The 23,837-nt window shown below is 35.6% G+C and overlaps 1 protein-coding gene across 1 annotated transcript in view; it reads left to right on the forward strand.

Moving 5' to 3' along the window:
* Positions 1 to 23,837, forward strand: part of DPP8 (dipeptidylpeptidase) — a 36,005-nt gene that overhangs the window by 7,027 nt on the left and 5,141 nt on the right. The window contains exons 7-16 of the mRNA XM_051217860.1: positions 1,533 to 1,646; positions 3,544 to 3,605; positions 4,802 to 4,902; positions 8,270 to 8,498; positions 11,248 to 11,532; positions 14,029 to 14,099; positions 14,993 to 15,402; positions 18,009 to 18,363; positions 19,726 to 19,837; positions 22,173 to 22,275. Of these exons, the coding sequence (XP_051064288.1) occupies positions 1,533 to 1,646; positions 3,544 to 3,605; positions 4,802 to 4,902; positions 8,270 to 8,498; positions 11,248 to 11,532; positions 14,029 to 14,099; positions 14,993 to 15,402; positions 18,009 to 18,363; positions 19,726 to 19,837; positions 22,173 to 22,275 (1,842 nt within the window). The remainder of the gene's footprint in view (positions 1 to 1,532; positions 1,647 to 3,543; positions 3,606 to 4,801; positions 4,903 to 8,269; positions 8,499 to 11,247; positions 11,533 to 14,028; positions 14,100 to 14,992; positions 15,403 to 18,008; positions 18,364 to 19,725; positions 19,838 to 22,172; positions 22,276 to 23,837) is intronic.

Consider the following 23,837-nt stretch of genomic DNA (forward strand, 5'->3'; position numbering starts at 1 on the left):
TTACTTTGTTCAAAAATTTAATTGGAATTTCTCTTTGAAAATAAAAACAACTTTTATTTTAAGTGGTTGGAGGTAGTCTGGATTCTTCTACTTGACGTTTGTGCTGATGATGTTGTTCGGAAGAACAATGAAAGCTCCACGATCAAAGCATCCAGCTCAGAGAACAAAACTCCACCTAAACTATCTACCTGAACCACGGATCTTCACTATCTTAAAATCTGGATCCTACCCAGTCTCCACAAACGAGGAGTATTTGTACTCTTCTGGAAACTAATTCTCTGGGGAATCTAACCTCAGTCATCTGGTGTCACAATCTGAGACGTTTTTATCCAGTAATTTGTTTTGCAAATGACATGTTAGGACTGATCACTGAGTAGTGATGAATATTGTTTGTCTTGCCAACGACCTTCAATCAACTAACATCTCAACATAGTGCGCGCGTAATATCGGAGCACTTAGACTAATGGGAGCTCTCTTGTATCTTAATCTATAGAACTCGATCAGCGCTAAAGAGCTAAACGAATATGGTATTGTTTACTACTTTGTAAATAAACAATTGTATATGTCACCCAATTATCATTTTCAGTTAGTGCTTGGCTTATTTTCATAGAAGTGTTATTTTAATCCCAAAACGTTCCAACGTTTCGAGCGTCATAGAAAGTTATTCTTACTACCCTTCTTATGTCATGTAAAATAAAAGTCGTTCGTTTTTTTTACTTCTCGTGTAGAGAACTGGAATCTATCTTGTGTGTTCTGATCGACTTGTTCCCATATTATATTTGCACTGTTAGAACATTTCTTTGCTACTCATTTATATGAAGATTTTTTTCATACGATTAATATTAAAGCCATTATTTCATTTCTTTACATGGATCTGATCAATCGTTGGGTATTACATTGGAGTGTGTTGTTTAGTTAGTTCAAGCTAGTGCTGTGAATTTTATTCTTACAGCCCAGCTACTCTTATTGCTTTGTATTCTTTGACCATTACTTCACTTGACAGGGCGCCAAATCAGAACACGGTTAAACAGAAATGTAATTATATTCCAAATAAACAAAGTTGAATGAAAGTAGGGATCACAATAAGAAAAACGTTAGTATATTGATAGATTTTACGTAAGCAGATTCTAGAGTCTTCTCCAAATACTGGATAGCGCTGATTGATTAAGAAATAGCCAGTCTCCATGCCCAAACACAATCTTGAAAGGAACATACTTTAATCCAATCTATATCCTGCTAATAGCTACTTATCATGTATGTGTTTACTTACTGGGATTCAAGTCAAACTATTTTATGTGAGAACTAGCGTAGCTACTACTACTTACTGCTTGATAGTTGGTTGTCCTAACCTGTATAAATGAAATAGGATTCGGATCTATGTATTTGTGCTTTATATCACTTTAGCCTAACGTCCAAAATGTTTTTCAGTCGACTTGAATACAATGGCTAAAATGTTTATACAAAGGAATTTTATTATTTGTAGGGTTAGTCTAGTATGAATTTTGTCTGGTCGTTATTTTGTGCTTTTATAGATCATTATTATCAGTTGTTATATGAAGAAGTGGATGAACGTAATGTGGCTGTGACGAGATTGTTTCATGGGGAATTTGGTGGTGGTTGGGAAAATCAACGTTATCCAATTGCAGGTAAATAAAAATCCCTTTGATAGGGCAACAATGACTTTGTTTCCTAACCCCAATATCAACTTGATCATTAGTAGTAGCTGACGCCTTTATTGAGATGGCCAATTTTAAAGTTGTCCATATCTTATTTCGTAAAATTATGTTGGTTGGATGTTGATCAGAGAGATAGTTGAGCAATTACTCCACAACAAAGGAGAGGGTTAGAAAGGATCATTTATGAAATTAGCACCGCTCACTTTGTTCCACAGATTTGTGTTTCTGTGGTGATGTCTTCAAAGCACTGGGTTAATACGTCAAAACTGCTCAGTAAAAGCTCGTGTAAGACTGAACGCAAGTTGTTGTCCCATATGATCTGCAGTCACCTCCCCAGGTTGCTAAGACCTCTACTAACCCAGTTTCCTTTTTAGGAGTTGTCTTTCATTGGTGTGCACAACTGTGAAGTGGCAGCGTCCCACAATACCTCAAACAACACTGACTGACTACAATCTGGAGTTCTAATTTCGAATTCAGTCCAGTTCATAAAAAACAAAAAAAAATACATTGCTATGATTGTAGACGTTAATTTGGTTAAAGTGTACTTTAGAGTTGAACTAATCAGAGTCAAGGATGCAGTTCTTTTGGTTTTTGCGTAAAATTCAAATAGCATGTATAACGGGCAACACAAATACGTTAGTTTACTGCTCATAACATTTAAAATGATAACAGTAAATTATTTTTCGTAACGATAACGTAAAAGTGACATTGTTAGATGTATTAAATGTTCAATTTTATCCTTGTCAATTGTATATAACAGGTAAATCGACATTATCCTTAAATCTTAACTTTTAACCCTTAACTCTGAAACAAACCTTAACATATTGGCACTAGTTTACGGACGAAGTGAGAAGATTCATTCATCTATATTGTTACAGAACACTTTCGCATGATAACCGATGTCAGTTGGCAATGGAAAACCCTAATCATAAACCTTTAGTTCTATCCACAAAATACCCATTCCTAACTAGGAACAATAAAGGGAATCCTAAGAATATGTTTACATCCTTATTAGGGTTCAAAAAAGTGGAGAATGTATGTCCATGAGGACAAGTTTATATGTCGTCTTTTTTGAATATACAGACAGAGTAACCTCACTGTAGGAGACATTAATAGTTTTATTAATCATGTAAAATCTGTTTATACTTTGATATATGATTGTTTCCCTTTTCATAAATGACCCATTTACACGAAAGCTATTGCCTGTTGGGCTAGCAACTAACTGGAAATTTGTTGTGGTTGTTTCAATCTCTTCTCTATACTGTATTTTATATTGTATTTTCAAAGTTTACAATAATGAAACCATTATGAGAAAAATGGTTGTAATTTGTTTACAATTTCCCTCATTTTTCATTGACAATAAATAGAGGTATGAAACAATTTTGAACTTATTTTATATTCTCGGAGTTTAAGCTGCGAACTAATCTTAGTTAGACCACCATTCAAAGCGCAGAATCACTGAGTACCTGTTTCGTCTCGGTATGGGACCCTTCAGCACTGCACTTCCACAACCCCGCATCCAGTGGTCGAACCCTGAACTTTCAGTCATGCGCGCGAACACAACCTCTAAACTACTGAGACGGCATCCAGTGACTTTAATATCTGGCTTCATTCATCTCACGATCCTGTACAACCCTAACCCATTGTCTGCAGTGAATAATTGTCTCTCATCTGATATTGTTGTACTTCATAGATTCTCACCATAACTCCAGAGGTGTTATATCTTGAAGCTAGTCACCAGTGAGCACATTGCTGAAAAATTGTCAATGTTATCTTTATATAATGCTATTTGTTTAGAAATAGATTGTCCAATATTCATTTGCTGTGTGTGTTTATTTAATCTTATATTTCTTTCTGTCTTAATCAGGCACTGAAAATGCAAGTAGTAATTTGAAAATATGCCAGTTTAAACTGGATTCAGTGGGTAAAGTGAGTATGACTGGCTTTTTTCTTTGTTCAGCTGACTACAGATGAATGAGTTTTTGTCAAGTAGTTATTATTATTATTATTATTATTATTATTATTATTATTATTATTATTATTATTATTATTCTGTTAAACGTTCATTATAATTAGGCTTACATTCTGAAGTCTGTCTTGTCATTGAATTGCAATAGTTAGAAATCCTATCCTTTGAAATCGATTGATTTCATCCATCAATCGTTTATTTTTTATTTAGTTAATGATTATATAGAGGGCTAAATGAAGATTTATCGCTTAGGTGAATGCTTTTAATGATCAGAAGATGTTTCATCCTTTTATCTAGATGATTAATTTATACAGCTTTTATTGTCATTTCTGATGATACGATAAGCGTCAACTCGAAATTGAAATGAACCGACTCGAGGGAATAGGACATGTTCTCGTGAATTTTTAGCCTACCGGCCTCCCAATGTTCAATGTATGTGGAATATCTAGTGTTTTCACATTTGTTTATTGTGTGGATCCTGCATAAAAGAGTGTGATTTTCACTGAGGACTTCATTTCAAGTCCTAACTTTCACTTTATTTGATTTTTCATCTGGCCAGTTGGGTACACGCTACAGTAGACATGTGTATATTCCTTTAAATGATTAGACGGAAGACCTCAGTGAAATTTATACTTTTATATACAGTACGTGCCCGCTAAATGGACGGAAAAATGTTCGGAAACGCTAGATGTTACACTTCTGTTAAACATTAAAGGTTATCTTTATACAACTGTAGTTGTCACGCATTGTATCAATTGACTAGGCGTCCTTCAATTTCAGAAACAAAATCATATATATATATACTTTGATAGATGCAGTTGTGTTCACAGTTAAAAAAATGAAACAGCATTTCAGCAGAATAACACTACAAATAGACGACTTTTTTGATTGATGTTGTTGAGTAGTAGTGGTGGTTAGATGTCAATAAATCTAGTCATATAAAGTTGGGGTGCTGATATGACAAACAATAATGCTCATAATGAATACATCGGATACATTTTCGAATTCGATTGATCGCTACTTCTTATTAGAACTTTAGGAAATTCAACGATCAGCCTTATTATTTCTTGCTTATTTTTTCAACGTTATCAACAAATGAATCAAAGTTTTCTTTAAAAAATAAGGGTTCTTATCTCTTTTTACTTTCTTTTATCAGATCTTCAATGTACAAACTCTTGCACTACGTTCACCTTTAAAACAATACTTACCGAATTTTGAATATTTAATTCGTGCTGGTTGGACACCAGATGGGAATTAGTAAGTAATTTTAATAACCTGTCTGTATTATTAGATAACAATTAGATTTATATAAAGAGGATTCATTTAGTTATGTATGTAGACAGAACAACACTATGGAAGCCTCTTCATCCCAACGGCGTGCCTCAGAAGATAGTCAATATCATGCAGAATTCCTATGATGGATTAAACTGCAAAATTGTGCATAGAGGACAGTTGACAAACTCGTTCGAAGTAAAGACCGGTGTCAGGCAAGGTTGCTTACTCTCACCCTTTCTCTTTCTCCTGGTGACTGACTGGATCATGAAGACGTCAACATCTGAAGGGAAGCACGGGATACAATGGACATCTGGGATGCGGTTGGACGATCTAGACTTCGCAGATGATCTGGCCCTTCTATCCCAAACGCAACAACAAATGCAGGAGAAGACGAACAGTGTAGCAGCAGCCACAGCAGCAGTAGGTCTCAATATACACAAAGGGAAAAGCAGGATTCTTCGATACAACACAGCATGCACCAATCCAATCACGCTTGACGGAGAACATTTGGAAGATGTAAAAACCTTTACACATTTGGGCAGCATGATTGATGAACGGGGTGGATCTGATGCAGATGTGGAGGCGCGGATCGGCAAAGCAAGAGCATCATATTTACCATTGAAGAACATCTGCAACTCAAAACAACTGTCTGTCAGCCAACACCAAGGTCAGAATTTTCAAGACAGTTCTACTATGTGGGGCGGAAACCTGGAGAACTGCGAAACCCATGATGCATAAGATACAGGTGTTTATTAACAGTTGTCTACACAAAATACTTCGGATCCTTTGGCCAGACACCGTTAGCAACAACCTACTGTGGGAGAGAACAAACCAGATCCCAGTCTAGAAAGAAATCAGGAAGTGGATAGGACACACATTGAGGAAAGCACCCAGCTTTGCCACAAGGCAAGCCCTCACTTGGAATCCTGAAGGCCAAAGGAAAAGAGGAAGACCAAAGAACACATTACGCCGGGAAACGGAGATAGACATGAGAAAAATGAACAAGAATTGGATGGAACTACAAAAGAAGGCCCAGTACAGAGGAGGTTGGAGAATGCTGGTCGGCGGCTTATGCTCCATTGGGAGTAACAGGCGTAAGTAAGTTTTTTTCTAATGAAGTTAAGCGGAGAAGTTTTGGTTGAAATTCCTCAGTGATTATTGTTCTTGATAGTTTATATCATGGATAGACGTTTGTTACTACTTACTGCGTATCGATATCAAGAAATTCAAGTCAGGCGCATACTTTTTTATATCACTGAGTCAACATCGAATGATTTAAATTCCTAACTAATAAATTGATCATATCATCATATTACGTAGGGGTCCTATACTAAAATGAAATAGCTTTTGAATGCTTTCTGATTTTCAATGGTTATCTGACTAAGGTGTCTATCCCTAATGTACGACCTTATATTTCTCTCCTTTAGTGGGGAAATTCTACCGAAATACTTTGTCGTAAAGGTTATGTTGACCACAGTAGAGAAAGAAAGAGAGAGAGAAAGTTAAAGGAGTTGTCTAGTGTTCTAATCAGGTTGGTGTAATTAATCATTTATCACAGAAGTTTGGATATTCCATAGGTTTTAACTACAGTGGTAGCCTAATTTTGAAAGGTATTCTGGTGATGTACACCAATTAGATATTTCAGTTAAAAGCTTGTGGGAAGGTGGGCTCTGTTTCAACTAAGCCTGAACTTTTTAAGGTAGACAATTTTATATGTGGTGATCTATATTAATCCTTACAGTTTATTGATATCATATCAATAGTTTTCATTTATTCACTACTCAATTAAGAAAAAATATGTTCATAAGGAAGTAATCTTTCTAGGTATCAACCACTGCCAGGGAAGTCCTACTCACTGCCTTCTTTTGGTGGGGGTATTGTTTACGAATTTGAGAGGACGAAAAGCGAATGTCCGGCTCTTTAACCGGCTTAGTAGATACAGACAATTCACCTAGGATAGTTGGAAAACCCTGATTCCAAACCAATGGTGCACATAGGCTCCAGTATTTTGAAGGAACAAATGGCGTATGAACCAAATGTTGGCCACCAGCTACCACGGGACTGCATATCCTTGCGATGCTCCACTGCTTTGTGGATCAGACCTTCAGGTCGAAGGCTCCGGGTGTGGCCCTCTAAGAAAACCACCTTCAGTTTGGGTACCCGGGCAGTGTCACAGCCCTCACACATATCAAAGGAGACCTGTGTGGCGCATATGTATTTGGTGCCTACTTGTACCAATGTTTATGTGTTTAAATAAATAAATAAATAAGGTATCAAATCCAAGACTGGGCTTGATTGTTTCAAATTAACTGAGCATTGGATAGAGAGTTAATAATAAGAATATATTCTAATGAATAGAAGAATTGCGTTTCAAATGTTTGAAATAATCTTTCGTTTTCTTTATCGTTTTTGGTTTCTAAACTTAAAGAATCTTCTTTCAAATGCTTCATTCTAAATAAAAGTAGTTAGTAAATTACTAATTGAATTAACTCGTTCACTGGATACTTTAATATATGTCAAACTTTAAGTATGAGGTCTAATGGTGCTATCTGGTTGTCTGAGGTGATGTTTGGAGTGACTGATACTTAGTTCGAGTCCTGGAGTCAGTCAACTCACTATGGGATGTATATATGTGCAGGCGATGAGTCTCAAATTGAACTAAGCATGCATCCTGAATTCCTTCACTTACCACTTTTCATCTGTACTTAAAACTATGATTAAAGCCATTAGGACAAAATAACTTAATACTTGTAAAGTGACTAAATGGCTCATTTCTCTACATAAAGTAGGCGCTGATGATTTCCAGAATGACAATATAAAGCTTCTGAATATTTAAACCATCTATAGCTCAGACAATTAAATAGATAAATATTATGGATTTAGTAAGTGTGTATGGTTTATTGTTTCAATATACTTTCACAAAATGAAGTAAATAATCTTATGCAATAAAATGAAATTAACTGTAGAGATAGATAGTCATTTGTAACATGAATGATTTCACTGTACTAAAAGTCTCAAGATGAAAATACTAAGATTTGTTAATGTTAACCTGTCTGATAAGTTTCAGAGAAGATGATGTGATGCTTGTATTGAATATTTTACTGTTAGTCACGAACCAAATTCAATGTAACCTCCCTTAAAAATACGCTTTAAAGAAGAAAAAAAGTACGCAGAAATGGACATTGCTCATTGTCGATTATAGGTAATATGAATGATGTGAACAATATTAGTTGTACAGTGTTCTCTTAATTAGAATCAGTTTGTTCTTGAAAAGAAGAACTCATTAAATTCTTGTTGTTTTCTTATCTCTTACAATTTATTTGTTTTCTTTTATGTATTTCATTTTTAGTGTTTGGTGTCAACTAATCACTCGCCTGCAACAACGTCTTTCACTCATATTAATCCCAGTTGATAATTTCTTACCTATCTCTGATGTTGTTAATCATCCCGATCCATCATCATCATCATCGTCGTCGTTTTCATCGGCAACATCCACATTAACAGATTATTCGTCTTCATTCTTCACTTCACCATGTATAGAATTAGTGACTGAAGTCGAGTCGAAATTTTGGGTTAAGGTATATAGAATTGTATTTTCGATAGAAAAAATTACTTAAAAGAGATTTCTTACATTTTTATGTGTAACAAATTTTAGTAATCATAAAAGAATCGGGAATTTGATTGCTAATTAGTACCAGTTAGTTAATTCTTTGTTTGATTTAATGGAATTGATTGATCAAAGTACAAATTAGCGTTTCATTCGACTTTAAACCATACTTTTTTTTGTGTGCAATTAACATTTGATGAAGTTTAATTTAGATTGTGGGTGAGATGATACTGATCACCTGGAAGCGTATCTGCAAAGTCCAATCGTCAATTATCTGTGATCAGTCTGTCACATATGCCCTTTGTTGTGTTTATTTCTTGATGTGCTAGCGCTGTACTTTAAAAGCCTTATTTTCCTCAATGGAAATTGGTGAGGCTATGGGAAAGGTGTGTTACATATGCGGTTGACCTTTACTAACCCGTTCCTGTCGTTGTCAAAATATGGTGTCACTACAAATGCTGGTTGTCTGTGGCAAACGCCTTACTGTCGTAAACCCCCCAAGTGCCCTGGTACGGCCGAGAGTGGGGAGAGTCCGCTCTCTCTCTCTCTCTCTCTCTCTCTCGAAATGCTCTCACATGGTCACGCATATATAGCCTCTGCAAGGGAAGTCTTCTCGTGGCGGGGGTGTTGTTTATGGAATTGAGAGGGTGAAAAGCAAATGTCCGGCGCTTTAGCCGGGTCGGTGAACACGGAGGATCCACCTAGAGGAGTTGGAAAACCTTGATTCCAAACCAATGGTGCACATAGGCTCCATGATCCTGACGGAACAAATGGCATATGAACCGATCGTTGGTCACCGGCTATCATGAGACTGCATCTCCTGACGTTGCTTCACTGCCTTGTCGATCAGACCTTTCGATCAAAGGCTTGGGGTGTGGCCCCCTAAGAAAACCATCTATTTCGGTTTGGACACCTGAACAATATCCCAGCCCTTACATAAATCTAATGATTTACGCGGCCCATATGTATCTGGTGCCTCCTGTACTGTCGTAAACGGTTTTCTATCAGTTTATAGGCTAATTGTTTCATATGAAGTGAAAAGTGTTTGTAATTATTGTGGTAAATAGTTTCGTAATCATAATGCTTACTATCTCATCCCTAAACAATAACAACACCGGCAGAAATTTCATGAAAAATCTTTGTATCGGTGAATTTTTGGTTAGCATGGTTAATCAGTTTTTTTCTTTAAATTATCGAAGCTATGATTGATTTTGTATGTGTTTCTAAACGTCATATTATCACCAATGTTGTAGTGTATGTTATAGTTTCAGTCATCTGATTTATAACGTGGTAATTATTTTCTTTCCTAAAGGAGGTGTCGATTAGTTGATGAATCATTTTTATATAGTATATTCTGTCCTGCCCCATAGCAGCCATGTCCTCTTCCAATCCATTACTCAATAATCACATAGAAGTACTGGTACTCGACTTTAAAGTACACATTATATGAGCACCAGTGTTAATAACTGCTTAACTGTTGAAACCAAACTAAATGAAATGGGGTAGGAAACTGTCGTTCGATGGTTAGTCTACCTCAGTATGTTTACGTTAGGTAGTTGTATGAAGTTGGTAAGAAGTGCTAGATTTAACTTTCGTGCTAGTTTTCACTCGTTAGCAAGATGTTCACTAAACCTAACTCCAAAATGCCCTGGTAAGACCGAGGGGGTGAAAGAATAGTTCACTCACTTTCCCTAAATGCTCTCATATGATTACGCCCATATAACCGTTGACAGAGAACTCCTACTGCCTTCTCAAATCGAGGTGTTGTTTACGAAATTAAGAGGCGGAGAAGTGAATATTTGGAACTTAATCCGGGTTGGTGGGAACGGTGGATTCACAAAGGGGTGGTTGGGTTTGATCATCGTGATTACCCTATCAAACTGTATTGACGTAACGCTTGTCCCTCTAGGTACTACTATGGTGAGTGGTACTTATATCGGCATGAGTAGTATGGAACGATAGTCAAGATTAGAATGTCTGGCAGCAGAAGATCGAGGAGGAAAGAACGGGAACAGAAGGAAATTGGTATGGAAGTGCAGGAACAATGAAATCTGATATGATTGACTGGTATTTGCAGAAGTAACAGTCAGTTGATTGATATTTTGCAAATTAAGCATTTACTGTATAGTTCTCAAATTTTACTAAGATGTGCTGTAATTTTGTGTTCAAATACATTCGATAGTCCTCACTACACTACCATGCTTGGTAGATTAGCTTGAGGATGGAAAAACTGGGAGTAGCAAAGTTGTGCTGCCGACCGTCCAGGAGTGGGACAGTAGTAATGTTGTTACCTCAAACAACTAGCATCTACAGCAATGGTGTCTTCTCAAAACGGAGCCAAAGGCTTATAAAAGGTCGACTCTAAGAAGAATACACCTCTCTTTACTCTACAGATCTCCGGCGATAAAACCTTTAAAAGTATGAATCTAACACATATAAAACTTAGTACAAAAAGACTGTGACCGGGCCTAAGCAGTTGTCTCATAATCTACAGTCGTCACGTTCTCAGGTCACTAATACCACCATCCATCTATTTTCTTTCCCAGTTCTTGCAAGAGGAAAAAATCCTTCCACTTTACAGACAACTAAACAGTTACAACTACCATCCATAATTAATACTTGTTAAAAAAAATGTTTTTTTTCTTCAAATCGTGTTAAGTGCCTATGTTAACAAGTGTTGTTCCATTTTTTAAAATATTTTTGCAAAATTACTGTTTTAGGTTCATGACGTTTTAACTTTTCTGAAATATCCATGGCATTCAACAAGTGGAATGAACAAATCATCAGATTTTACGAATGAAAATTCTTGTACATTTATTTGGGCTTCACATAGATCTGGTTTTACACATTTATATCTTATACAATGTTCATGGCCTAAAACGTCAAGTAATAATAACAATAATGGAAAGACTTTTACACATGAACAAACTGCAACCCTTATCCAAGCTAAACAAGTTTTTGTTGATCAGTTAACCGATGGTGATTGGGAGGTTACTGGCAATCAGGTATTTCTAAATTCTCTATAAAGTGTTTTGTAAATTAATTACTTTCATTTATGAAATTTGCTTTATATTTTTACTTTTGATTTCAGATAGTTACATATGACTTACATTTGCTAACTAGCACGATAACTAAGTTAAGCCGAACTATCTACAATCATTTACCATTTCAACATAGTACACATAATTTTCAATCATTTAGTTTAGATGTGCCACCAATTCCAACGCCTTCAGTTGGATTCGAAAAGCAGACCTATTTTTTTTTAGGAGAGAAAGGTAGATACAATAGGCCAGTCAAAAATTGCCAAAGGATAAGTGGGCGTCATTGGTCAAGAAGTGACGTTTTTTTCTAGGAAATGAGACATAAACCAATGATAGGCTTAATATGAGTGTGCAAACATATAATTCGGTTTAACCAAGTAAACTTTCTCCTTCACCCTCCAACTTTCCGCTCGAGATTGTTTATAGAAACTCTCAGACACTGTACATCACTACAAAACTAGTGACCATATTGTGACATAATCGATAGAGCTCGATCAACGCTAAGACGGACTCGATAAACATGCTGTTTACTCAGTAATCAATCAATAGTACGTTTTCTTACTTATTTTTAATACTTGAGAATTGAATGAATTTCAGTTGGTATTTAGTTAATAACTTGTTAATTGAATAGCATTTTATCATTATTCTTCAGTACTCCAATTCAACTCAGGTTTTCTGATCATTTTCTTGACCATAACTACACTAATATGGTCTATACTAAGAAATACAATGATAAAGATCGAGTGAAGATTGAAATATTTAAATATCTTGTTAAGATTAGTGAGAAATTGTACAAAATAATGCTTTCGTTATTTCTTTATAATTGCGGATATCTATTGTAGTGAAATAGTAGTAATTCCAACTCTTCTTTAGTCAAGAATAATCAAGCCATGATATTTTAGCTAAACAGATTGACATTATCATTATAGAGCTTGGAAAAGATGTGGTTGGTCCCAGTTACCATAACCGGCTACCACTATGTGATGTAAATAAAAAAAGAGGTCAAAATAATGTATTAGGAATGATAAAAAGACTGGCCAATCTTTGCAAACATAGTTTGAGTCAAAAGATTGGGAAGATATGTATTGAAAAGAATACTGAACTTCAAGATCGAGGTAAAGCTAAAAAGTGAATGCCTAGAAAATGAAATTGGATTATTGTATCAGGGTTATCAATTCATGAAATTATTAACTGTTTGACAGATTCTATATTATTCTCTGGTTGATTATATTATCTAAAAGCCTTGGGGTCTTTTTTTATTCCTTGTCAAGAATTGTTGGTTATCTAGAAATTTCAAACGTGTACGAGAAACGTCTATTCGTTTGTGTTCTGATTTCCCAATGTTTATCAAACTTCATTTACAGTTCCATGATGAAATTTATTAAATCTTTATATCATTCCTAGTAAGGGTTCGAATTATCCAGCTATTGATATGCAAGATTGAATTTTGATTAATCTTTGTTGGGAGAGATATACATCCTGTTCGATTTGCTTCACCATAACCAGCTTTTTTGAACGCATTGGACAAAACACTTGTCCAGGATTCCACTGCAAATCACAGTTCATTTGTTTGAAAGAGAATGTGACAAATTATGTGTGCCGAGAAAATCCACATGGGATCCACACATATACCAACAAGGACTGATCAAAATTCTGCCCTATATACCAACATTGGAATGATTTCAAACTCTTACCAATGATGTTATGAACATCAGACCCGTTGAATAAATTAGTAGCTATCTGGATTCAGCAATACACTAGACAGTGCGTTGGTGTTTGAAGTAAAAATATTGCGTTCGAGTCTCACTACAAGTAACAAACTGGAATAAAAGTACATCAAACTGATGAGCTCCAAATAAAATGATGTACCAGTCCTAAATTCCAGTGCTAGTTCTGGTTCACTGTATTACAGCTATTTGCATTCTGGGTATAAATAAGTAGACTTCAGTATAGGGTTGTGAAGATCGTTGAATTCCATTGAAATCACGAACCGATCTAAGCTAAGCCGTTATTGAAAACTTGAAAACACTAGAAGTCCATTTTGTTTTAGCACGGGACTTCTCAGCGGTGCGCATCCATGATTCCACACACAGGGCTCGATACCAGGACCTTCGGTGTGACGCAGTTACCCGTTTAAAGTAATTGAAGATGGTCGTGCAATATCGTGGATTGGTTGAAGTTAGGAATTAACACCGTTGAATGTTGGCTCAGTAATCTAGAGGTTAAATGTTCGCTCACGAAGCTGAATGTCCTGTGTTTGAATCTTGCATGAGGGGTGGCGGAATCGTACCCGTGAAGAATCTCATATTGTGATAAGATGGCCGTCCTATGCTTCCAAGTTTTCAATAGTGATTTAACGTTTATCGGTTCGTAATCTCAACAGAATAAATAAACATTCACGTATATAAATGTTTTATTTGTGAAGTTTCTATTCCTAAACCTATCACTTTTTCCTCATAGATTTGGCTGGACGAAGATAATAAATTTGTTTATTTTGAAGGATTTAGGGAACATCCTCTTTTGAAACACATGTAAGTAAGTTTTTGTTCAAGTAATCTGTTTATTAATTGTTATAGTAATAATTGTCAATGTTTGATGCTGAAAAATTCAAGATTTAGATATTATTATGAATAAATGTTTGAATTATTCCTTTATTTGATAATTCTGAGGCGAAAGATAATGGGTTCAAGTCCCTTAGTGAACATCGATTCTGGGATTGTAGGTTTGTCTGTGGTGTATGCTACTTATATCTATCGACATAAGTAGTATGCAACATCAATCGGAAGTGGAAAACCTGGCAGCAAAAGGCCAAAAAGATCGAGCTGTAGAGGATGGAAGCGAAAATATGAAGGAATTGTGAACTGGAAGAATCATACAGAATATGAGGGGCAAATGATGGAAATTTGCAAATGAATTATTATTTTTGATTGAGATTGTGAACCGATTGATGTTAGACCACCACTAAAAACCTGGAAGCGCTGGTTGCCGTTTCGTCCTAGTATGGGACTCCTCAGCAGTGCGCATCCACGGTCTTGCCCGCGGGATTCGAACCCAGGGTCTATCAGTCTCGCGCGCGAACGCTTAACCTCTAGACCACTTAGCCGTCATCCAACAGTGTTAACATTTAACCTCAACCAATCCGCGAATGAATCTATGAATGTATAATTCAGTGTATTCTCATATTTTACCAAGCCATCTTTAGGTTCGTGTTCATATACAATCGGTTGTCACCACCTGTATTCTCGTTCATTACATGTTCCTCTGCCAAGTCCGAAATAGGGATGTAGCATGGATCGTTGCTTCTTCTATTAGCCACAATCTGTCTTTTGTATGCATAAACGCCTAAGTATTTGGTAAACGTATAACCAATTTCATATCTTTCTCTATTTTACTTTAATCCCTTTCTTATCCTAAATTTATGTAGATATTCCGTAAGTTATGGAAATCAAAGTGATCGAGGTCCATTAAATTGTTTAACGTTAGACCTTCCAATCGACAACAATGATACTCATGTAATGAAATCCATTCAAAATGCACACAATTCATCATCATCGTTATCATTGAATGTTAATATTGAAAGTACATTGGATCCATTGTTTCATGATTCATGTTTATTAATGAAACCATATCCATTGTCTTATGAATTGAATGCATTCAATATTCAATCTGGTATTATGATCCTAGAATCAAGCAGCTTAGATAAACTTGTTGGCATTCAAATTTGTCAAGTTATTATTGAGAATAATGAAAATAATACAAATAATTGTACCAGTATTACTGTAAATAAACATCGTAAACCAATTCTACAACATATAGCATGGCTTCGTAAACATGGTAAGAAATTTTGATTGTACAAGAATTCAAACTTAGTAACAACCTTTAAAGTTATTATCCTCCATGTATTCTCATCTGAAATCTGATTGTAATCACTTTGTATTTGAATCCTACGATTTGTAACACTATTACTGTATCGTGTGGTGGCGGATTGTACAAGTTTTTAAGATTCAGGTGCTTGTTTTGTCTCTGTTACAACCGAATATATTCTTTAAAGTTGATTAATTGCTGAATGATAAGCGACCAATATCATACTTATCAAGTTGTTTTTAATGCTGATGGAACTCTACTGATCAAGTTGCAATGGGGTCACAAGTCCAAGTGACTTGAAATTACCTACACTCTGATGAGACATTAGATTGTTGGAGATAGTCAACAGGGAACTCTGCATTCATCTAGGTTTTGTGTTATTTAGCATACATTAGCACTAAAAAGAAGTTGATAAACAAGACATTGGTCACTACTCAATAATCAGTCAATTGTAAGTATAACCCAGTCCTGCAGGAGGTTATTTGCGGCTCGAAGGGTGTCTTTGACCGAAAACTGGATGACGAAAAACCGAGTTCGCCAGGAAGTATCGTTTCTTGTAATATTACAGGTACAACGTGTTTACAAGCAGCATCTAGGATGAAACCTAAATCAGTCAGGGTTTTTTATCGACCACCTCTACCAACCAAAATTTCCGTGTATCTCACACAATGTCTCGTCACTCAGACTCGTAGCAACATCGCAACTTGGTCACCATGTAAAAGGATTTGCTAAAGATTACATAAGTTGCTACTCAATTCTCAGTCAATTATAAATCCTTGTCTTTCAACTATTTACAAATAACGAGAAATCTAGGTGGAGCAGGTCAGTCAGCCAGCTAAAACATAGGACCAGGCACATATATGCATCGGTCCATGTTGCCATACCTCATTAACACAACAAAATGAACACCATATTCATAAAAGTGGCTACTTCAATGGTGGTAATATGGAAGAAAGATTGCATATAATGATATAATACAGGTAGAAGGAATTAGTTTGTAGAAAGAAAGATATAAAGCAATTTTAATCTTACAGTTTAGAGGAAGACAAAGTGCGTATACACTTACGTCATTGTGATCGATTCTAAGCCATGTCACTCAGAGTCTCCAACCATTGGTTACGATAGTCACGCGGACCCCAATCAATTAGTCTGCATCTACCAACATGGCTCAGACCGAAAGTTCGTGATTTTATGGACTGATGCCTCGTTTTGGTTTGGCCACCCCTGAATTTCTTCCATCCATCTCCAAAACTAGTCAGCATTGTGCGTCGTGGTAATCGGTGGTCGGGCATGCGTGATACGTGGCACCACAGATCTTGGAAGAATACTTCTCCTTGGAGTCCCTGAACAATAATCTAAACTAGGAATAGTTTGAGTTCCTGGGCGCTTGACGGCAGAGCCTAAGGGACAACTACTTGGTTCGTTATGAGGAGGAACCATCGCTGCAGATACTGGTTTCCTGAAACAAACACTTTACTGCTGTCACACCACTGTACAGTCGGCAGCATGACTTTACTGTTGGATTTTTCATTATCTGCCTTCAGTTTTCCCGTTGTTCAGCTACCTACCTAGCATGTTAGTACCTGAAGGAACAAGCGCTCCCGCCAATACAGTTTGATAGAGTAATGATGATGAGTAAGCCCGATCACAACTTTTAGGTGGCCGCTACAATCGTAGCATCTTCAACGGTTTCAGAGTATTTAGTCATTTTGTTCTAAGAATCATTCAGGCTAAGTGGTTAATCTTTTCTGTAAAGAATAATAAGTTCTAATGAGGCGGTAATTTATCACGTTTTCAGTAATCTAAAAAACACATTTGACTGTATTTACCCTTAAGTTTTTTTAAAAAATTCAATGATGTTAATCTGATATCTGATTTAATGCCACACACGTTTCACAGATTAAATAGATAAAAATGGTAGCACGTAGTGTGAACTTTATAAATAGTTAATGTTGTATTCATTATTTTATTGTTCGTTCTCAAACTCTTTTTAGTTCTTGGGCCACTTTTTCGAGCTATGAACGACTTGAATTTGATCACCTGGGTATTATCACCCACTAAGTGACATAATTGATGTGACATTGCTATGAATTCAGATTGGATTGCGTTGAACGAGTTTTAATTCGTTGAAACATATAGACATAGAATACCGATTGATCTAACTGAGTTATGGCTGCCCACAAGATGGAATTGTCAATTCGAGCTTCTGAATGAGCTGATATCAAAGGTTGTGACCACTAGATAGAAGAATAGGTTTGGTATCTTATAAAATAATTTGCTAATATACAAATGTTTAGCAGTAAAATAACACGATTAGAAGTCATAGACTATTGGAGGATATCATCTTTGTAGTTGCTGTTCATTAAATTAGGATCTGATTCGTAGGCTTAATTCTCCCGAAGATGACGTAAATCACCTACTAAGTACAAATTCCTATTCAGTTTTGAGTCACACTCTGTGTGTAGATTCACAGTTTTACTTATCTAATATTCCGCATATCTCGTAATGTTTATGATAAATTCACCCTGGAATTTTTTTTTCTTCTTTTTTATATCAACAATAAACTAATTCAATAGTATGGCATTATAATGCATTCAATGGATTCTATCCAACTAATCCTCCGTTAGTTCTTCGATGTGATATATTTAATAATTTAGATCGAATGCTCACATTACAAAATAATAATAATGATGAATGTATAAATGATCATATAAGTAGTAGTATTAGTGTTACATACTCATCAAATTATATTGAGTTTAGCAATTCACAATCAATATTATATGGACAGTTATTTGTGCCAAATTGTAATCATAGTCGACTGTTACCTGTATCATCGGTCAATGGTGTTAGTGTTGTTGGTTATCCAACTTTGCATTTTGTTTATGGTGGTCCAGGTATTCAACTTGTTCGTGGCAGTTATTCAAGATCTGTGTAAGTCTTAGTTTTTAGTCGTTTATATAATGGTTAATTGAAAACTTAATATACATAAATTATAGTACAACTAGTCATCAGAAGTATGAACTACTCAAACGAAGTGATAGTATTGTGAAAAAATAGAGGAGTACTTAAATGTACATGGGATTACTTAATTTCCGTTAATAATGCTTAGTGTCAGTATTGGGCTGTGAAGATTGTTGAATTTCATTTAGATTACAAATCGATCCAAGTTAGACAGCCATTAAATGTCTGGAAACATGGAACGACTATTTCTCCTTAGTATGGGACTATCCAATAGTGCTCATCCATAACCTCGCAACCGGAAATCAAACTCCGGACTTTAAGTTTCAACGCCGAATGCTTACTGTCTATACCATTGAGCCAGGCTCTCATGATGTACAAATCTAACTGCAATCAACCCATGATATTGCACAACCACTTTCCATTGTCTTCGCAGGGTACCTTCTGATATAGTGAGCCGATCGGAAGTATCCAAGTGAGACGGTCGCTTGATGACGATCAGAAATAACCTGAAGAACAACTGCATATCATTTGCTAAGGAATGGATTGATTTTCTGAGGTTTAGAAATGTTGTATATATCAATTGGTATTTGTGTATTTTATTCGGTAGTTCAATAGACTTATGCTGTAAAAGTATCTGGGGTGACATTTGGAAAATATATCCAAGTCACTGAAGCCGGCGTTTGAAAATAGTGGCATCAAATATTACTCAGGATTTTATTACGCAAAGATTTAAATGTTAATTCGTTCATCTCAACACGATCTCTTCGGAATTATAATGGTGGTTGACATATAAGCAAAGATGGATATTGACGAGCAGTGGAATCCAGGAAGCGCGTTTCGTCCTATTTGTATGTACCTGCATCTCAGAGTTGATGTTCACTCTGAGATTCGAACACAACACCGTTCACTTCAAATGGCATTACTTCGTCCACTTAGCTACTGAGTCCATATACCCATTGACTGTTAGTTCACCTAAACCATTATTAGTCCAGTTTTTTTTGAGATACCTATTAACTTACACTCATTTTTGTTCGTTACGAAGAACAAGACTGATAAATCAATAGAAACGAAGCAAAGTTGTTTAGGCTAATACATAATCAGTAGAAGCCAAGTATGATTGCCAACCTACCTGATATCCAATATTTCTACTTTTATGCGAATCTATGTGAAATGGAAAAGTACCCTTTTTACTGTGTAGCTCATATTATCGATCTTATTTCTCGATTTATGTGTTGTTTTTTTCTGTTGAAAAGAAATATTTGATAATGATCGATAATTTATTTAGTGATTGTCACTGTTATTTGTTTACTTTCTATTGATTACTTGAAATAGATTTGCTCATGCTCAATTATTTTGTCATTTTGGTTATGCTGTTTTTCTATGTGATTGTCGTGGTTCCTCTAATCGTGGTATCAATTTCGATGGTCATATTAAAAATCGATTGGTAAGTTGACAAATAATTAAAATTATATTTTGATAGTTGAATTCATAAGTTGATTTAAGCTAGACCAAATTTGGAACTTGGAAGCACTGGATGGCCGTATGAGACTCCTCAACGCAGTTGTCCCTTGCGCTCTGCATTCACACTTCATGTCGTTAAGACCAACACTAATCCAACTTCCTTTTCAGGTTCCTCAAGAAATACCCTTCCACGGTGTGGGCAGCCGGGAAGTGACATCAGCCATCACACCCGTAACAACACACGAGACCAAATTGGTCACATTCAAATCCTTCCTAATGCTAACCATGAACTGTAAATCATAATCTTAATTCCTCACACAGGTTTATAACCCTCATTTAATCCTAGTATATAGGTGGACATTTTCTTAATAGTAATGTTAATAATTTCACATCATGGAGTTATTCTAGTTAAACAGCTATTAAAAAACTAGGAAGTCTTAGATGGCTGTTTTGTTGTAATATTGAACATTTCAATAATGTATATCCACAACTTGGGACTTTTAGTCCTCACAACAAGCGCTTAATCTTTAGGAGACAGAATTGGTTTTACGATGGTTTATATTCTTATTTTCAGTTAAGTCATTTTGTGAACATGATATAAAATTCTGAACTGAACAATTTACATAATACAGAAAATGCATAGATAGGAAATAATAAATAAATATTTAAAATTAATTTGTCCCATTGAAACATTGATTTCAGTTATTTTAATGTGTTCTTGAACTTCTTCATAATCTAAATGTTAAATCAAGTTTATGTGTGAGATGGTGGAGACGATTCGTAGCTCAGGTGGATGGTTTGGTCGTGGAGCTTTCATCGTTCTTCTGAACGGCATCATCAGCACAAACTTCAGATAGAAGTGAAGTGTTCGAATTTCTCCATATATGTTTCACAGCTTGTTCTGTACACCTCGACGTTGATTGGTCCTTATTGACCTTAAATTTGTCATTGTTTACTTCTTTGTTTTGGTTGTGTCCCCTATTGGTTCGATTTTTGTTCCTATATTTGTGCCAACTGCGAAAAACACTACATCGGACAAAGCGGACACCCCCTTCACCTTCGCCTACATGAACATCAATTAGCAGTCAAACGCCATTCGATTGGGAAAATGTGGAAATCTTGGACAGAAGAAATTCCAAAAACACCAGAGAATTTTTAGAAGCCTGGCACTCAGGTCAATCAGCAATCAACAAGCACATTGAAATCAATCCAATTTATCAACCAGTCGGGAAAATTATGCACAAACATAGAAACAAAAATCAAACCAGTGGGAGATACAAACCAAAACAAAGAATTAGACAATGACAAATTTAAGGTCAATAAGGACCGATCAACGTCGAGGTGTACAGAACAAGCTAACATATCAAAAGCTATTCACAAAACAACTTGTATATCTATAACTAACCTTAACTTGTTGTCCCTTATAGTCTTTGATCATACTTTCAGGTCACCAAAACTTCTGTTAGTCTAGTTTCCTTTTTAGGTACATCTAAACTGAAAATCATTTACAAATATTTACAATAACTGATCATTGAATAGTAGTGACCAATGTTACATTTATCTAAATCTCAAACTCTGTTAATCAAGTAATATGTGTTCATTAGTCTAAGTGTCTTGACATCGACAGGAAACGCCATTTATAATACGCTTGAATATAATGTGAACTCTTTGAATTGTTTTCCTTTCGAAACGTAATTTTACACAATTCGAAAATGATGATTGATCTTTTGATACAACCTTCCATCTATCAGTCAGTCATATATATATATATATATATATATATATATATATATATATATTAGTTCAATTTCTCATACCACATTAGTACAACAAGATGAAATTAACAAGGCGATTAGTAACGGGTTTTAAATGATAATAGTTTTAATAATGGTGATGAAAAGGACGAAACGTTGAGGAGATACTTCAAGAAAACGAATCCAAAAGTTATATATGAAGATAACTGAAGATCTAGAATAAAATAAATAGCAAATGTGTCTGCACCATCTTGATCAATCCACAGCTTTGTCACTAGGCGTCTAAAATCATTGACTAGAGTTACTGCAAGGATCTCAGACAACTAGTTCAGATCCCTACCAACATAGCTCAGACTAGCAGTCATTAATGTCATTTATTGATATCACACTTTGATATTCTCTACCCCTGGTATTCTTTTTCAAATCGCTCTTCAACCACCTAACATCGCTCATAAAGGTAAGTGGTAGTTATAAATCCCTTCAATCTGCGAGGGTTAACATCTTTCCTGTTCTCTCCTTTCATCATTGAAATATCATATTCTATTTTCTTAAAAATAAATTCAGGGTCAGGTAGAACTTGATGATCATGTGGCCTTTTTAAAGTATGCTGCCAAAACCACTGGACTTATTGATCTTTCACGTGTTGCTATTATGGGCTATTCCTTTGGTAAGCAGGCTATCGTCTTTATATATATATATATATATATATATATATATATATATATATATATATATATATATAACTTTTATGAGTCAACAACTTTCCTATTTGACCATATGTCAATATGTAAGTATTTTATTGTTAGTAATAGTTTACGATTTCCCGTTGTTTGGTATTCAGAGCCCCTAAATGCCCCGATTAGACCGAGAGTGGGGAGAGTCTGCTCTATCTGTTGAAACGCTCACATATGGCGACGCGTATGTAGCAACTGTCAGTGAGGTCCTACTGCCTTATCTAATCAGAGTGTTCATTACGAAATTGAGAGGAGGAAAAGTAAATATCCGGCACTTGAACTCAGTTGATAGGTACGAAGGATCCACCAATGGGAGTTGAGAAACCTTAATTCCACACCAATTGTGCGCATTAGGTTTATAATCTTGCGGGAACAAATGGCGTACGAACCGGCTATTATGGCACCCAATCTTCTGACTTCGCTTCACTGATTTGTGGATTAGACCTTTGGGTCAGAGGTTCAAGGAATGTCCCCTTATGAAAACGACCTGCTTTGGTTCGGGCACTCGTGCAGTATTTCAGCACGTACACATATCGAATGATGTAGTCTAGCGCACACATATTGCACCAATCTTTATGCATTTAAATAAATATTAAATCATTTTGGAGTGCAATTTGTTCAGTCTCTGCTGCCAATATTTATATATTCAGTGGATTGTTTCGATATAGTGTTGTATTGCAATTTCTTTTAGTTCTAAACCCGATAGTGGCTCAATCGATAATGCATTGAGTGTTCGAGCCGAAAAGTATTGGGTTCGAATCTTAACGCAAACATCAACACTGATATAGCTGTATATTCAGCCAACGAGTCCCAAATAAGGTGAAATGTGTATCGTAGATCGCACTTCTTACCATATACTAACCTTATGGATTACACTTGCTTAAAAATGTTGATTTGATAAGAGAATAACTGCTAATCGATAAGAAGTCTTATACCGGGTTATAGAATTTAGTCACAGTTAAATGAATTCATACTGTTAACATTCATTCTGTGACTCACTACTACTAGTTCAGTAATACTTTTTAAATGTCTTATGAAATTGTTCATCCTATATTTAAGGATCTTTTCAGAGACATCTAGAAAATGCAGAATCATCTGCTGCGGTCTTGGTTAAACAGCCGCCAACGTTTTTACTATATCTAGTGTTGTTGCAGAAATGTTTAGAACTCAAGGTCGTGTGTAACTTTATAGATACTTTTTGTCTGTAATTAAATTAACTTTGGAACCAAGCAATCTGTTCAGACTTCTCCTTTCTTTGTGTTCAAGTTACCGTGTAGATTTAGCCTGGGTTTATGAGCAAGCGGCTAGGAAATCGGATTAAGCGATTGATTATCAGATATACCATTTGCACAATACGTTTATCATCGAAAGTGTAGAACTCACAGTGCTATCGGTATTGAATAAATTATTAATGTGTCAAGTGACTTATTAATGTTTTGTTTAAGATCATCACTGAACATTTCTCTTCAAAAAAAGAATCTCAAGTAGCGAACAT

The sequence above is a fragment of the Schistosoma haematobium genome, chromosome 7 (genome assembly GCF_000699445.3).
Source record: "Schistosoma haematobium chromosome 7, whole genome shotgun sequence".
In the NCBI taxonomy this organism is placed as follows: Eukaryota; Metazoa; Platyhelminthes; class Trematoda; order Strigeidida; family Schistosomatidae; genus Schistosoma; species Schistosoma haematobium.